We start from the raw sequence: 17,996 nt of genomic DNA, 5'->3' as shown, positions 1-17,996 counted from the left end.
GGAGGCCGCTTTGCACCTCAATGCCAACTTCATCCCTGTTTTTAGGTCAAATTGGCTCAAATTCACAAAAGATTTGAGAACTCGAAATGTCACCAAAGAATTCACTATTGAAGGTTTTATTGCCAAATTATTTATTTTCATTCAAAGTATTTCCACACGACGATAGTCATTTTTTTTCTCACAGCGGTCGTGTTTTTAGGTTATTTTATTTTGAAATTTGTATCGAATTGTCATTTTCTGTTTAGCGCGGTTCACATAAAAGTTACTTGACCTCACAAGTACAGCCAGAGTTTGTTACGGAGCCATACCAATCGATCATAATAAAACTGTCAGACCCTCCGAAAAGATAAAAAGTGTGTTTTGTGTCACAATTTCATGTGTATGAGTAATCGTGTTTGTAAATATTTATTGAAGAACGTGAACTATGTTTGCTAAGCTTATCTATATCTGTGAATGCAAACACTTCTTATTTCTACCCACAATCTTGCTGCTGTAGACTGTAAATTTCCCCAGTGTGGAACAAATAAAGGCTATCTTATCTTATCTTATCTTAATTAGATGTGTGTGTGTGTGTGTGTGTGTGTGTGTGTGTGCGCGCGTGTGTGTGTGTTTCAGCTCTTACGGTGATCAGGCCACAGTTATGGATATATGTTGCTAACAAATAAACGACAAAATCATCAGTAAAGTGTCGTCCTTGTTGGCGGGAGCATGCTACACAACTGTTTGCTCCAGGTTGTGCTCCTCCTGTGGCCCAAAAAAAAGTCAGCTAGGATCGACTCTTTCTCGCCCATGACCGATTGAGGACAAGCGACGTTTGGAGCATCGCTTCTCCTGCCGTGATTCTCTGTGATACGCAGACACACACTTCCACAGAGCTGTGACGATGCTTCGGTAAGACAGTAAATCATTGGGAGGCGGAGTGCCCAGCTCATGTGACGTGACAGATAATAAAACATGCAGAGGCAGGCGGACTTTCCTCTCCGAGTACCTCCACCAGCTCTCTCCTGCTTCGTCTGAAAATATTCTGACAGTGATTATTCTTTAAGATCACTGTCTCCGTGGAGCTAACAACTTCATAAGATTTGCGGAATGGGGATACAAGAACACATGCAAACAAAGCAGAAGAGGGTGTGGTACTTGAAGAAAGCCGTTTTTCGCTTGGTGATATGTCTGTATGTGCCACGTACACGGCCGTGCACACTTATGATAAAATCATTGGTGTTGAACTGCTGACTATTAACCAATGCTGTCTTTTTGCAGTCCCCCCCCCCCCCCCCTCTACTCTACTCGGGGCATTGGTCCAGCAAGAGAGGCAATGGGGTGAGATGTACAAGAAACAGAACCAGCGCCTCATCCAACATTTTAAAAAGTTGAAATTTAATCTACTACAGACACGTGATTAAGTTAAGTGTGACGTTTCAATTGTGTGTGTGGGGCGGGGGGGGCGCAGGGGGTGCAACATATGTCTACTTTAAACAGTTTTTCTATTGGGACTCTTGTGTTGCTATGCAGACCACAATCTTTCCACTTTGGCAGAGGTCTAGCTCCACTGAGAGCCTTTCGAGCAGATTTTCAGAAAGTTTTGACACTATCCATCCATCCCTGATCCAAACCGCTCTATCCTGACGAGGGCTGCACGTGTGCTGAAGCCTATCCCAGCTGTCATCATTCAAACTCTATTCAGGGATGCCGGAACCCGGAATCGAACCTATGACCTCTGCACTGTAAAGCGGGCATGCTAATCGCTCGACCACTGTGCCGCCCTCATTGAGACGAATGTTACTCACTGTTCTTGCTCAAGGAAATGCTGCAGTAAGGTGACGGTAAACCACAGATTGCAGCGGTTGCCAGGATTTGACCGTTTTTACGTCGAATTGAAGCTGTGATTTTTTTTTTTTTTACTGCTGAAAGAGTGATTGCCAAAAATATGGCACGCTAAGCTTTGTGAGGGCCGGACTTGAACAACTTTTCCTTTATGCACCACAAAACGCAATCAGCACTTAAAATAAATTGAGCTGTTGTCAACGCGGCTGTCCACTAATGTTTGGCTTTGGGGTTTCCTGCATGAACCAAGAATTTGCACAACTGTGTATTTTGGGGACATCTTCACGGTGGTCAGGAATTTAAACAAGCTGTTTCTGATAACAATACACCAAAAAGTCACGAAAGGAAGTTTGCTGAATGTTTTGAGCTCAGAGGCCCACTTGTCCCTTCGCATGCAAATCTTGATGTGGCGTCGTCTGGTTTGAAGAAAATAAATCATGATAATGGTGTCATCAGACGATTTCTATCATCTGAAAATTCAGTAATGTGTTCGTTTCTCGCTTGTGTTGACACCGGCGCTACGTTTCAACAAGCGCCACCCTGATAAAAGTCCCAGTGAGGCAAAGGAATGGAAGATGTGACCGTTTCATTTTTCATGGGAATGTTTTCCGTGCCAAACGCTAACTTTGATTACTGCGTACGCAGGATCACCATGAATATTTAATGCCGGAGAAACACTTTACGTTCCAAAAACGGGCATTCAGACCCTTCCTCTCTGCGTTTATTATTTCTCTTCTGTCTCTACTTGCGGTCAAGTTGATGAGAACGAAACGATCGCATGATTTAATTTGGAACAAACAATAGTCATTGGAAAAGAAAAGTGATGTGCATTGCCTCATTTCTTCACGGTGACAATTCTTCCTTTCACTGAAAATTGCCCTGCTCTCTTCCGTACAAGGGAGGAAATAGTGTCGGGGAAATTGGAAGATATTAAAAAGGACTCGCACTGCCGCAGTGAAATGGGTTTGAAGGGAGTTTCGAGGCAAAACAACAGCCGCAGCGTGAGATCGTGTTGCCTGGGTTTTCAATCAGAATCACTTCCTCCCTCACCTGTTCAGGAGCCCCCCCCACCGTAACACACGCCCGAGAGACACACAATGTCAGATCACGCAGTCGATTCCGCTTCTACTTCATACACACACACTTGCAAATCACTTGCCGGGATCGTTTTGCACGTCCTCTGTGGGAAAGCCCATCAACTTTCACAGCAGGGAACGGAATAACGTAACGCATCCTAGATTGTGGTTCTACTGGCGATCACACACACACACACACACACACACACACACACACACACACACACACACACACACACACACACACACGCACACACGTATTTACTGTGAGAGGTAGTGGGTGATCATCAGCCAACATGGTGGCAAACACATACGTGCCACAGAAACATGTGAGGTGGTGTGGCAAAGCAGTTCTTAATGCATTGTTAAGATAAGATAAGATATCCTTTATTTGTCCCGTAATGGGGAAATTACAATCAGAATTCAGAAAGGAAAAACGCTGGGTAGGGAGAGGGAAAAAAAAAAAACACGCTCGAACTATCCTCTTCCGAGGATAATTTAAGTCCAGGATAAAAAAGACCCTAGCACATGAATAAGCATTAGACAGTTACAACAAGTCACAAGACATAACATGTATAAGGGGGGGATGAATGGGAAAGGGGGGGGAGGGGGGGTAGGGTAGGGTAACCGTGACCCGGCCAAAATGACCAGCTGCATTGTTGTCTCGCATTCTGATCGGTCGAGAGTATTATCCAGGCCATGTTGGCTACTGCAGTTTGAATGGCATTTTTTCGAACAGCAGTCATTAGGACACAGCAAATCATAGTACCGTATTTACCGCACTAAAAAGTCGCACCTAAAAGCCTTCCATTTTCTTCAAAGCTCACAGCGCGCCTTCAAATGCGATGCCTCTTGTGTATGGTCATTACGGTAATATTTCAACCCCAAAATGGCTCCTTGCTTACAACGCAGAGTTCAAACTTGAGTCGATCGGTTACGCGGTTAAATAGAGCAGTGGCAAGAGAGTTCACCGTCAATGCGGCATAGACAGCTCCGATGAAGGCTGAGGCGACAGCCGAAACTGTCAGCTCAGTAAGAGTTTTCTCTTCACTAAAAAGAAAAAAAAGAAACCTTAAATCAAATTCAACCATAAGCAGACAAGACGAACGTTGTAACGGTAAACAATGTACCGTATTTTCACGACTATAAGGCGCCATTAAAAGTCTTAAATTTTCTCCATAATGGACAGGACGCCTTATAATGCGGAGCGTCTAGTGTATGCGCCGAGTTCCAAAGTCTGACTGAAAGCACTTCTGGCTGACACGCTGTTTATCTGGAGAAAAGGCGACAGGCATGCGGAAGTCCGCCAATGAGTGAAGGGTGGGCGTGTAAGAGGACGCTAAAGGCACGCCCATAGCATGCCGTATGTTTAAGATGGCGTATGTTTTACCATGCCTGGCTGCGCCCAATAATACAGTGCGTTTTGTGTATGTGTCATATACAGAAATAGCACCCCTTACTGAGATTGCGCCCAACAATACGGTGCGCCGAATGGTCGTGAAAATACGGTACATGTTTGAATTAAGTCAATCCATTTTTTTTTCATTGTCTACCGTTACAGTACGAGGATTGCCAAGAGAAAACCCAAAGATTAACAAGGGAACATGTGAACATCCACAGAGAAAGCTCTGTTGAGCTCTCCTGTGAGGTCGAGTCATACTGGTGAACGATCATATGCAGCCTCCAAAATGCAGTAAAATCACTTGACACTATTTTGCTCTTTGCTTTTCCTTGGGTGAGGTAAAACAATTCTGTTTCTGTTCAATCCCGCCTCGGAAGCCTGAGACTTCTCCGCTTGCTTTCCACTGAGCGTCTCCCTCCTCTCACAGCTCCTGTCGAGTTCATTTGTTTTGATCCCGTGTCTGTGCCCTCTTTCTGTCACTCTCTTTCCTGAGTGTGTTTCAGTGATTGCGAGTTCACTCCTTGCCGCTCTGCCAGCTGACCCGCTGACATGCTTTTGTGCCATTGCTTGAACTTGTCTGTTGCTCCGTAGCCGCCGTCCGACATAACACGAGCGCCAAGGCACAAGCCGAGTCACGACAACTAAATACCGACTCGACTTAAATGCAGCGATCGACTTTTGCGGAAATGTTCACTTTGTCTTCCAGAGTGGCTGCAACGCACGCTGATGCTTATGCTGTTGAAGTATGCATGCGCTCCAAAACAATTCTACAAATTTATCATATCATGTAAGTAGAGCACATAAAACAGAATACGTAACAACTTGCACATTAGGAATCATCCAATCCATGTTTGTGCTATTTTTTTTTTTTGTAAATTGATATATAGAAATACGAATCGAGCCAATGCGGGTTTTATATTTATACCTGGCACATTGGGTAGAGGTTTTGACCCAGCACATTGGGTCAAGATTTGATCCAACAAGTGGTAAAAAAATACTCATACTGATCTGTTAAATCTACCCCCCCCCCCGCACCCCAAATAAAACTGTTTTCCAGGAGATGTAGCTGGAGTTAAAAATGATAATATCATTTGCAAGATTTTCGAAAGAAAAAACAACAACACGTTGCCATCTCATGGTACCCCACAGCAATTTGTTTGGCGCCATTTTTACACCAAATGCCTTTCCGGACACGAACTTCTTACAATGTTACAATAAATTGACTTTGCTTCAGCTTTTCACCCTGCTCAAAACCCTTGGAGAAATAACCAAGTCTGCTCAAAATCCACAGCGACCAACCAGTGGGTTAGAAAAATAACCCAGCATTTGTGTGTGTGTGTGTGTGTGTGTGTGTGTGTGTGCACGTGACAGTGAATTAATTACCATCCTAGGTGGCGAGGTCGCCACCAGTCGCGAGGAAGACTCACTGCAATTCCAGTGTTGTCCTCCTGTGAACTTCAGCGAATCAATGGGTGTGATTTAATACACAGTTCACTCCGTATGGAAACCAGCGGGTCTCGGTGTTCTTCTAATTTATACGCTATTGATCGTTTTGCGCAGATGCACAGAGAGAGAGAGGAGAGCAAGGCCAACCAGATTGTTTGTAATGTTTGGGGCAAAAATCTCCATCTCGAGGGTAATTATAAGGTGGATATACTGTTATCTTGATACACTGCTCCAGTTAAGAGGGCTGGAAAGCATGAAGAGGGGCGGCGGGGGGGCGGAGGAAAGCGTATCGGAGAGGGACTTGTCTCTTGTGAGCCTTGGTCTAGCCTTTGGCATAGAAAGTGAGCCTGCATATTAGTTTGTCTATCACAACACAGCAGGAGAATGGAAGGAGAAGTAATACTCTTGGCTATCAGTGGGCTCTCTCACTCTTCCCTTTTCTTCTCTCAAATGCTCTCTTTTCTTCTCTCCTCGGGCTCCACGAGACAAGAGCACTTTGTGTTGCTAATAAAACTTCTAAGCATTGATATTTTTTCCCCCCTCACTTTCCCATGACACGGAGTATATTGACCATTGAATTTTCAGCTCTTTTTTTGTTTTGTTTTAACCCACTCCTGATGCCAGCAGCAGTTTGGTCTTTAGAGTGCAACAAAAGCCGCGGGGCAAATATTTTAGCCGGTGTGCTTTGCAATGAAATAAACAGTATCTAGCTCCGCATACGCTCGGTGGCAATCGAGCCGGCTCCCATAAATCTGAATGGCATTAACATTTAAAAACCCAAACTCCTGCCCGTCTGTGAACGGCGCTCTCAGACAGACAGCCCGCCGTTCTATTTGTCGACATGGCAGACAGGGGGAAGACGTCAGCTACACAGACAGGCATAAATCTGTGAGGGTTGGTGCTGTTAAATGCCATTGCCGGTGGGTTAAGTGAATATCACCCTCTGCCTGCGAAAAATGCTCACCCTTCTATTCCCCTGCAACCTATTATATGTTGTGTTTCATTTCACCTTATTTGGATGGAAAGTCATTTTACTTTCTTTTATAAGAAGGTCATAAAATAGAGTGGATTTTTTTTTTTCCAACACTCGCCACATTTACATTTTGTATTGTATGAATGTGATCAAAGCGACACAGGACTGAATAAAACATTCACGGCCAAAGCCATTTCTTATGTGACATTTGGTCACCCTATCTATCATCATTTTTCTATAAGCAGCAGGGGAAGAGGGCAGGGGGGGCTCAAATGTTTAAATTTGGCCTCGCTTCATAAAATTTAAAACCCGTTTTCACATGAACACGCGCTGGCGAGTTGATGGAAATGCTTTTTTTTTTTTTGTGCATGTGCAGATAAGAGAAAAGTCAAATGGAAATGACTGGCGGGTCCGCTGTGGCAGCGTCGAGTGTGCAGACGGGCCTGGGAAATTGAAGCTTGTCAGTAAAATTACAAAAACGCAGCTCCGCTTGAACTGGCAGACATGTAAATGTGGCAGATGAGTCCATTATGGATTGTCCTGGGCAGCCTCTTTTCATCAAAGATCGCATCAGCGTATTACAAAAAAAAAAAAACAGTATGGCCTTGGCACTGACAAATTAATTCTTTCTTTTCTTTTTTTTTGTCCTTGCAGATGTGAATCTCTGTTGAACTCCGTGATGTCGAGCAATTCAATCGAACTGCCCCCACCCCAGAAGAAAACAGTTCAATTTGACACTTAATTGTGATTTTTGTATCATACACAACAGTCATTATTGTGACTAAGTGGTCTTCGGGGGGGGGGGGGGGGGGGGGTCAACTCAATAATACACCTGACAAGTTACAACCTCAAAAATACGCCACATTCGAAACATGATTTTATCACAGAAAAACAGCGACAGTGTGGACAAACTAAGAACTGGCCGAGCTTCATTCAAAAAAGATTCGGCGATCCGACAAACAAAATGAGGGCAGATCTCTGAGAATCGATATATAATTGAACGAATTGATAATTAACCATTTATACCCCCCAGAGCAGCCTTGCTGTTTCTACCCCAATCCTCGTGGCAGCGTTCTGTTGGCCCATTTCATGTTGTGTGAAGGACTCCCACAGGTGCTCATTAGTATTGTTTACTTGCGAACCCAATGGAGCCATGTTCTCTTCTAATCATAGATCTGATAACACCTTCTATGCTTTGGCACAATTTTCCGCACATACAGTGTCTGTGATCTCATGAAGAAATCTTCCACGTCCGCATTCGCACCGAGGGGAACGCGCAAGTCTCTCGGTGCCCAGTTGCGGTTGACAAATAAACGGTGCTTGCTAGCAACTTGCTGCCCCGCTGATTTGACTCTAATTAAATAGTGCGACACACTTTCAACACTCGGTTCAGTGTGATCGGCGCTTGCAAAAGAGATTAGAATATTGAAAAACAGCATCAAAGCTCTCATAGAGCACCGAGATATCTCACTGAGCTCATAGAACCAGTCCACAACTTGTCCACCGATTCGCCAAAAAGAAAAATGTCAAATAAAGCCTTGAGCTAACAGGTTCCGGAGGATTCCACGCAATGCCTCCAAATAATTTCTCCACTACTGCATCTTTATATCTTAAAATCCATAAGACTGCTATTAAGTCCAAAATCGGACGAACTTGTCCTCACCATCTCGCTCATAGTAAGCTGTGAAATGCGATATCGATTGTCGTACGATCGCTTGTCACACTTGTATGAAGGCAACATTGTGATCTTGGCTCGCCAGCATCCATGTGACTCCCACACACACAGTAATAGACGTTCTACTGTTATATATATTGTCGTCTCAACACACCATCGCTCCTTGTCTGACAGTGTGTTTTCTAATGTGTGAAGTCGGCTAATTTGACATTTTAGCATTTTGGCTCTAAACGTATAAAGTCTGATGGCAATACATGACTGAAAGTTCATTTAGCTATCGGTGTCTTCATTGACCATGAAGCCAAAAGAGATCGCCGTTGCTGCTGAGCCCAAATGTGTTTAAGCAACTAAAATAATTGGATACGGCACAAGATTAGATGCGATAAAAATCAATAGCCTGCTTAATAAGCCATGTCATAAAGTTTTACAACCTTGAGGAGGCCGATCACATTTAAACACCCCTTGTCACGACTCAAACAGAACCATACAGGGGCAAGAGTATTGGCCATTTTCCCTATTCAAGAAAAACAAAATTGTTGTGATGCATGAAAAGAATTCAAAACATTTCTGAAAAAGACCCCAGCGCAGACTACAGACAGAACACGCACACCAAAAACAACAAATATTCAAGCCATTTTTGTCCTCAAGCCAGCGCTCCCTTTCACGGCTGATTTGCATGATCTCTATCTCTATTGGCAGCTATGCGGAGTGGTAATGTGGTCTGAGACCAAAGTGCCCCAGGTTTGATTTCCCTGACTGGCATAGTGATATGAGCTGGGGGAGGGAATGTCCCTTCTCCTCCTGGATATCCACAATGTCACCGCTGAGTTGCCCTTGAGCAAGGCTTAACTTTTTTCTGGGGCACTGAAAAGCTTCTCGGTGTGTCACCAATAATGTGTGGCTTCTCACTACCGATATGGGTTAAATGCAAAGATGCTAGCATTGTGACGTTTATGGGGGCCCCCAATGTTGGTGCTGCGCCCCTGCTAATAGGAATGTAGTAATTGGTTAAACTGGCGGCCCGGTAGTCCAGTGGTTAGCACGTCGGCTTCACAGTGCAGTGGTACCGGGTTCAATTCCAGCTCCGGCCTCCCTGTGTGGAGTTTGCATGTTCTCCCCGGGCCTGCGTGGGTTTTCTCCGGGTGCTCCGGTTTCCTCCCACATTCCAAAAACATGCATGGCAGGCTGATTGGACGCTCTAAATTGTCCCTAGGTGTGAGTGTGGGCGTGAATGGTTGTTCGTCTCTGTGTGCCCTGCGATTGGCTGGCAACTGATTCAGGGTGTCCCCCGCCTACTGCCCGAAGACGGCTGGGATAGGCTCCAGCACCCCCCGCGACCCTAGTGAGGATCAAGCGGTTCTGAAAATGGATGGATGGATGATTGGTTAAACTAGGCTGCGATTGGCTGCCAACCTGCAATCCAGGGCGCACACCGATATTCGCCCGATGCAGCCAGGATAGGTACCAGGATAGCGTCTCGTGTGTCACTTTACAAAAATCCAGATCTTAGAAAATGGCAAAGGTAAAAAGATCAAACCGGTTTTGCTCAAAAGGTGAAACGTTCAAGTGTTCTTCTGCGGTGGTCTTGTCATGCCAATTGTTACATCACAATCAGTGTTTTTACTTTTTGCATAAAATGTGGTTTGTACTCATTTGAAACGTTATTTAGTGATGCTGCCGTTCACTGGAAAGGAGAAGTCATTTTGCGTCTTAGAGTTTAGAGTAAGAAAGAGTCGTGGACACATGTTTAGTGCAGCTTTCGGATAGAATTTACATCGAGTTTAGAGTAAGAAAGAGTCGTGGAAACATGTTTAGCGCAGCTTTCGGATAGAATTTTCAAATCATTTGGCAAGAAATGGAAACAGGGTGCTCGCATACTGAGCATTTGTCAAACATTTAATAAACCGTTAAATTCTTGGATTTCTCTGTTCAACTTTTTGCTTCAAAAACTCAACATCAATAGCTTTTAGGAAATATAGTGGGCGGTTATTTCTTCAACAGTTATTGATGTCACATAGAATGATGGTGGTGGTACCCAAAAAGCAGGCAGGAGAGAGGAGCAGGGTGTATTTGAAGAAGTGTATTGATAAAACACAGAGAAAACAAAATCCAAAAACAATCATAGTCCAAAGTAGCAAACAAAAATAGCAACTGAAGCCAAAACAGAACCGTGACCAAAACACGACCGAAACAAAAATGACAGCAACAAAGGAACAGCAAACAAACTAACATGACAGTAGCAAACAGCAACAATGACCCGACAATGAGTGGTCGGGCTGGGAGTCCTTTTAAAGCACTGATTACCTAATGACCAACAGGTGTGCAGCTGCAGGGGGAGCCCTACAGTGCCACCTGTTGGTCCCAAATCGAATCACGACAATTGAAATGTTTACATATTTTTTGTAGCGCTGAGGAAAAATCAAGTCCTTTCCAGCAATTAAGTTACCCATCCCAATATTAGATATACAGTATTTTGATCTGTTCCAAATGTCGCACATGGCACAGCTGAGGGCCGTTTGGCGTTTTTGTTTCGTGTTGTATAAAATCGCATTCTGTATTCTCTAATTGACTGTCTTCTTTTTCAGCGGGGGTTATCATTTCCGACTGCAAGTGAATGCAGCACGAAGGGAGCGCGGGACTCGCTCTCCCTCCTCCACGCTCTCCCTCCCTCCCGCGCAACTGCGCGCGTGTGCCCGCCGGTGAGGGCGCGCGCACGGGAGGTGGCTGGGGGTTGTGCTCGCTTCTGCTCTCTGACCCCAGTGGCAACTCGGATTCACTACACTCTGCACCGTCGGTGGGAGGCTGCTCTCTGCGCGACTCCCTCTCCCCTCCCGCTTGTCTGTCAGCGTCTCCCGTCCGCCTCCCCCTCGCTCTCTTGTCTGGTTTCTTTGCACAGAAGCCAGCCGAGGTCCCACCGGGTCGAAGGTTCTGCCCTACCTGCACCAGACCTCTGCCAGCCCGGACCGCCGCCGTGCTCGACAGCGCCTGCGCTCCTCTGCTGCCGCATGGACCCTTGTCTCTCCGCTGCGTAGAGGGCGACCCCGACCCGACGCTCTTCCTCCGGCTTGGCACAAAAAAAAAAAAACCCGCACGAATACGGTACAGGAGCCTTTCCGCTCGCCTTTGAAAGCAACGAAAGAAGGAGGAAGGGCAGAAAGGGGAGCGGAACGACACGATTTGCTGTTAGCGTTCCCAAGCCGTCGTTTTGAGGCGGCTTGTCATTTCCGCGGAGGAACAAGAGGTTAGCGTGGGGCTGCCTTGACACTGACCACCTTTGGGGGCTCTTTACCGGGGTGATTTCCAACCGGAAAGTTGGAGCCTATGCGGTTTGCCGTGCACACTACACGGACACTAAACGTGTGCGCACCGGCGTCACAGACAAGCGGTCTGACGGAGGAGCTGCGAGGCAAGACAAAAAAATCGGATTTTGGAAAAAAAGGGATTGTCGGAGGAGGTTTAGCACGCTAGGCTAGAGGGCTAGTCGCTGCTACCGTAGCCATCGAATGAATGTGGAGAGAGTTTGAGCAGCGAGGCGCGCACACAGGCACGTGCATCGATACACACGGTCAAGCACAATTACTTGGCTCGCCTTTGCAAAAAAATAAAATAAACAAAGAAGTGGAATAGTTATTTCTATGTGATAAAGAATGAAAAATAAGACGCGTAATTATCTTAATTGAAACGTTTCAAAGTCCAGCAAGGCTTGATGAAGTCTGCATTTGTTCTTGCCATAATGTCATTTAAGACGTCTGATTTAAAATAGCTTAAATTCCATTTTCACAGGCTATTCTCGCAAATTTATGATATACTCATGCGTCGATATGCCTGATGTTTTTATTGCAATTCCATTTTTATTTCAACGATAATTTGGACATTTTATTGGTTTTTGAAATGAAATGGCCGGTGGGAAAAATAAAACAAAAAATGTGTGGCTTTTGCTGTATTTACCCGAACTGAGTTGGCCTATATGCATAAGTCACAGTAACTTAAATTCATAACACACATCCTTGGCTGACCCTGAATTAATGGCGTACATTAATGTTTATTGTGGACTTGCGACCAGTTTTTTTGTTGTTGAAATTGGCATGCAGTTTGCCTTAGCAGATTCACTAACTGCACGCAACCATGAAATCAACCCTGGAGCTGTTGATTTCCCTCCAAAAAGATGACAGACTGTAAATTGAGGGCAATTCTCTTTTTATACTTTCCCAACCCTTCTAATACTGATGTGTATGCATCAGGGGCTGTGGTATAAAACACGTGTCAAAGCCCGAAGCGGGCACTTTACGACCAGTCAGGGAGGTCAGACAGGAGGGAGGCTCAGGGTCCAAGCAGACACAACTGTCGCAGTGAGTGAGTGCCGAAGATGCACGGACACGCTTCTTTTAGCTGCTTTTCTTCATGCACGTTAATAATTGATTTGGGATTCTTTAAAAGCAGTTACAGTTATGCAAGAAGATTTGAGAGGACCCCACATGTGATTCAATGCAACGGGATAATTTTAGAAGCAAGGGAAAACAAAAGTTTTATTTTTGTGTATCTCGTGCAAAATCAGCTGCTCCGTGTGGTTGTTTCTTGATTTCGTTTTTTTATTTTATTTTTTCTTCATGAAAAGGTTTCGCGTCCGCTCGACCAGGTGCAGTTGCTTCACGTTTCTTTCAGGTCAACAGGCGGAATCCTGAATATGAGACATCCTTATATCACCATCCTTTACTTCAAAAGCAGCCCAGTTACTGGCTGTCTGAATTTTTAAAAAAAGTGTTTTTATTGTTTTTGTTTAGTTTGAAAGTGTGTTAGTTTCACGTGCATTCGGACTGTCTTTTAATGTACTGTAACACGTGCATGAACAGAGATCTGTGAGTGAAAGAAATAATGTGCTCGTTTGGGTTTTTAGCTTCAGTTTAACAATGTATTTGTATTATTGTTTTCTCGGCCTGTGACATGTCGCTAAAGTCTCTTCTTTCTTTCGCGCAGCCGGCAGAGTGCTGGGTGGGCGTGTCGGGCGTTTGCTGTCGTCGCCGCTGCTGCGGGTGACTTCCTGGGCTTTCTCTGAGCCGCTCCAAAGGATGTCCGCTGCACGCATCGCTGCTGAATCCCGGTGAACGAACGGCGTCTCATGTCCACACGTCGGAAGGATGGCTCATGGCAAAGTGACCATCACGGTGGATGAGTACAGCTCCAACCCGACACAGGCCTTCACGCATTACAACATCAATCAGAGCCGCTTCCAACCGCCGCACGTCCACATGTAAGTGCAAGCGTGACACGCGCACACGTTCCTGCGGTCTGACACACCTGTCAGGAGCTTGAAGACAAATGAGTCGTGTTTACGTTAGCCCATGTTTGGAAAATAAATGCAAACACTGAAAGGCACGCGAGCTTTGATAGAAATAAAATGCATTTGGAAAATGTCTATTTTATAGAATAACTGCGGTCTGCTGCAATCATTTTAGTGACTGCTTCCAGTTTTAAAAGTTTGTCTAAATTAAAATGCGAAGAGAAGCAGGAGGCCACAGTTGAGCAAAATGTTGGGCTGGTTAAATCTTGATTCCGTTTTTTTTTTTAAATTTTCTAATTTTTCCTGTTTTCACCCAAAATATATTTATTTTCATCAAATTAAGTTGCAATTGATGTTCAATAGTATATTGCTTGCAGATTATTCATTTATTTAATTATTTAATTGTATTTTATTTTTACCAAGGTGTTTGACATTGAGTTGAAATTAAAACGAATGCATCGCAAAGCACGTAAGACATTCGAGGGTGGTAATCGCAGCATGATCACCCTGTTCAGATTTTAGCATTAAAAAGAGGCCCCTTCTGCTTCGCCTTGGCAGTGTTCGACAAACTGCTCCCACCGTATTGTTTTTGGAATTCCTGTGAGCTGCGAGAAAGGCTGGCGGCGCAGCGAGCGTTGGTCTCGCCGATGTGGGAAAAGGAGACAAGGTCACCTCGCAGTTTATGTTATGTCAGTTCATTTTAATGGCTGGCACAGGCGGCCATAAATCAGGCCAAATACCTCAATTTGAATTAAGGATAACCGCGCCGGACAGCGCGGGACACGTTCTGGTGGGGACGTCTGAGCTGGCTCACACAATTTATCTCCCTGGAGATTTCACTTTCAGACCTGCGTGATTCAAACGGACAGGTTTTGTCGCAGTTTTCTTTATGGTGTCGTGGCGTGTTTCATCTCAGCCTTTTAAATGGCGGCGTTGCACCGATCGAGCGCGCGTTTGACTCGATGCATCGAAAAGCGCTACGGTGCAGAGGAAAGACCTGAATGAAAGCAAAAGTGTGGAGAGCGTTTCCTTTGCGGATGGGAGGAAACGCAATTGATTCGTCGTGTCCAGCGTCCGTCTTTAATTACGTCGGCGCGCCTCAATGTTTTTGGAAATGCGTCTCAAACGCGAGTGGCGTTTCGATTACATTACATGTTTATTGCCGTTTCCCTGCTTTATTTTGTGAAGGCGAAACGTACCGTTGGAAAGGGGATGTGATGAGGCGAGGGGGCCTCTCTCTCTGTAGATATGTGTTTGGATAAATGCATTAGGCTGTTTCCTGGCTTCCACAGAGCCAGCAGTGTTTTACGCAGTCATTCTCAAACTCAGACTGGGAAACTCAGCATCACGTGCGCGCACACACACACACACACATGCGAAGTTAGAGCCCAGCACCCCCCCCCCAGCATAATTAAATGCTTATAGAATACACACTCTGCCCTGTAAACGTAAAGACTTGTTTATATTTCACAGATAACGCTCGGACTTGCACGAGGCTTCTCTCTCGGTGCATCCAAAGTATTTGTGGATAAAGTTGTGGCCAAAGGAGAAAAAGGAGGGAGAACAAAAACTCAAGCGAGTCGGTTGCTTCTCTTTTGAAATCCAATCTCCTCTTATGCCCCCCCCCCCCACTCCCTTACCTAGAGGGATTATTTAGATTTTGTGATGGAGTACAGCAGTGCCTTTTGTCCAATGCAGAAGGTATCGCTCTATGAGCTACATACGAGAACTTGAACGTCGCAGCGGCAATAACGCTTTGTAATGTGACCCCGAAGTCCATGGTCATGCCTGGCATCGTGGGACGTCTGCTTGTGTCTGGAAGTGAGCGACAGACTGAGTCCAGGTCTGGTTTATTTTTCTGTGCGGACCCGCTGTGTGTGTTGTGTGTGTGTGTGTGTGTGTGTGTGTGTCTGTGTGTGTGTGTGTCTGTGTGTGTGTGCGCGCGCGTGTGTGTTTTTTCGTCTTGCTTCAGCCCCCCTCGCCATCGTCTCGTGAAATGAAATGCTCAACAACTTGGAACATATGCTTCGAGTTGGGACACTAATGGCTTCCAATCCAATTTGAGTAGAATGTGGGCCAGACTGCAAGCCCAAAATATAAACAGACACAAAAGAGGGGGAGGGGGGGGGGGGTAAAGGACTTGATGTGTCACAATAAAATAGCAAAGAAAGACATCAAGTCTGATTGTCTTCCGCCCCCCACATCTTTAGAATTAATATTGAATAAAGTTAAGTCTTGTCAATTGTTGATCAGGTTAGCATGTTAGCCGTGAATCAACAAGATGACGGCCAATTGACAAAGCTTGACCTCAACTTATGGTGGTTGCGACATCTGGTGAGACCCAGTACACAGCCCGTCATTACAATCCTTTCATTTAAGAAGATATTGTGTCTAGATTCTTTTTTTAAACGGCGTCAACATGCTTTCCACAAAATACCCCACCCCAATATTTAAGCTTTCGGCAATGTCGCTGTTTTGTGGGGGGCTGTCCCGTCTGGTGAAAACGAGTCACAGCTCCTCTTGGATCGCTGCGCCCGGGTTTTTCGTTACCATGGTGACCGAGGCTAATGCTAGGAGTTTGAACGAGGCTAGCGGCTTCTGCTCCAGAAGCAAAGTGTCAAGTCAATCAAAGCCGTCAATCTTAACTTTTGGACTTTTCCATAATATTTTAGAACGTGTAATCCGCGCGAGGTTCGACTTAGTTGTTCAATTTCCCACGCGGCGGTTGGAGACCCAACTCTTTATTTGCCAGCAATGAAACTGCCACGTTTCCTTAATGCGTCTCCTACAACTACCCTTGTAAAACCAGAATTTCGCGCACGGCTTTTATCTTCGATCGTGCGGCTGGATCTAATTTTGTGACCACTTTACATGAAGGTCTCCCAGGTACCACAATGGCCGGCCGGGCATGTTCTTGACCCAGTTAAACAGTTCATTTTCGGATTTGCCTGGGAGAACGACGTACCCTGTGATTGTTCCACCGGTGGACGATCTCACTCTCGCCTCGCTCGCTTTGTGATTATCGACAGACCTTGGTACGGAAAAAGACAAAAGAAAAAAATCTAAAGGCAAAAAGTGGCAACGCGGCAATTATTTGTGCTCTTGGAGACAAAGTAACAGACACGGCAGAAATCTTGGAGGCAGCGATGCATCCCGCTGATTGATTCAATCAGCCAATCTGTGCCTCACTCGTATCGGAACAATCCCAACACGAGTTTATCAGCCCTGGTCAGCTTGTTAAAATATCGGCACGTCAACCGACATCCTAACACGCATTCTATACCACCATGCAGGGCCAGATTCCTTCCTAACTCTTGTATCATCCAGGCAATGCGCCGGTAGGACAGACTTGATCCACTTTAACATTTCTTTGTTTCTAATGCTGGAACGCGACTTTGTCGTTTATTTATTTATTCCCCCCCCCCACCCCCGCCCAATCTACGAACGTATAAGAGCGCACCTACAGGTATACGCAGGGGCGTCTTCACATTCCACACGTTTACAATGAATGGATCATGTTAACTTGAGTCCGTGCACATTTACAATGAACCTAAAAGGGCTGAAAAGAGCTGAGTTTTCGCTTGAGCGGTTGCCCGAATCATTTTTCTAATGGAAATATTCCCCTCGTGTGCATGACCGCCTCTGATAAGAAATGTACACTGTATTAAAAGTGTCATTGTTAATACCGCAGCACTCCGGTGCCTCCCTTTCCTGTAAATAGCTTTGAACCAATTTAATTTGGTCTTTTTCATTCCGAGCGTAAGGCGCTTGCGATAATATGTTGGAACGATAGCTCTTGAGCAAACTCTTGCTTGTGAAAAAAGTTCTTTTCACTCTTGGGGTTATCTTTACATCTCATCTTTCTTTTGCCCGCGGGTGAAGAGAAATGGAAATGATGTCATCTTATATTTCGTGCTATGCTTTTGATGCTTCTCCCCCCCCCCCCCCCTCTTCGCCTCCCCAGTGAGAGCCAAATGGTTGCATCACTTAGTGCACCTTATTTCAGAAAGGGAAAAAAAAATGCAGTATCATCTTTATATTTCCGTGCAGACATCATCATGGCACTTTGAGGATTTTGTCACGCGAGCGTCTCTTGACACGAAATGGCAACGTAAAAACGAACTTGTGCTATACAGTAAAATGAGAATTCACCGCTCAGTAAGTTTGTCAAAAAAATTGATCAACTCTTGCTGAGAAGGCGCTATTAATTAATAAGATGGATTACTTTCTGCTCAGCCGCTGTTCGGCGCGAATACGTTTGAAAACGCAACTCCTCCATTTTCAACAACTTCCTTCAGATGATGAGATGGTAGTCCCACGTC

The 17,996-nt window shown here is 45.2% G+C and overlaps 1 protein-coding gene across 2 annotated transcripts in view; it reads left to right on the top strand.

Annotated features, from left to right (window-relative positions):
• Positions 1–11,071: 11,071 nt before the first annotated feature.
• Positions 11,072–17,996, top strand: part of mpped2a (metallophosphoesterase domain containing 2a) — a 44,389-nt gene continuing 37,464 nt past the window's right edge. Inside the window, exons 1-2 of one of the 2 annotated variants that reach the window (XM_086107692.1) lie at positions 11,072–11,495; positions 13,371–13,644. In XM_086107692.1, the coding sequence (XP_085963818.1) occupies positions 13,532–13,644 (113 nt within the window). In that variant the 5' untranslated portion in view covers positions 11,072–11,495; positions 13,371–13,531. Of the gene's footprint in view, positions 11,638–13,370; positions 13,645–17,996 lie in introns of both variants that reach the window. The other variant, XM_086107691.1, reaches the window with a different exon arrangement.

The sequence above is a fragment of the Hippocampus guttulatus genome, chromosome 3 (genome assembly GCF_054856545.1).
Source record: "Hippocampus guttulatus isolate MCC_2025c chromosome 3, RoL_Hgut_1.0, whole genome shotgun sequence".
NCBI classification, from domain to species: Eukaryota; Metazoa; Chordata; class Actinopteri; order Syngnathiformes; family Syngnathidae; genus Hippocampus; species Hippocampus guttulatus.
The sequence above is the reverse complement of the archived record's forward strand: the minus strand, read 5'-3'. Positions and strand labels throughout refer to the sequence as shown.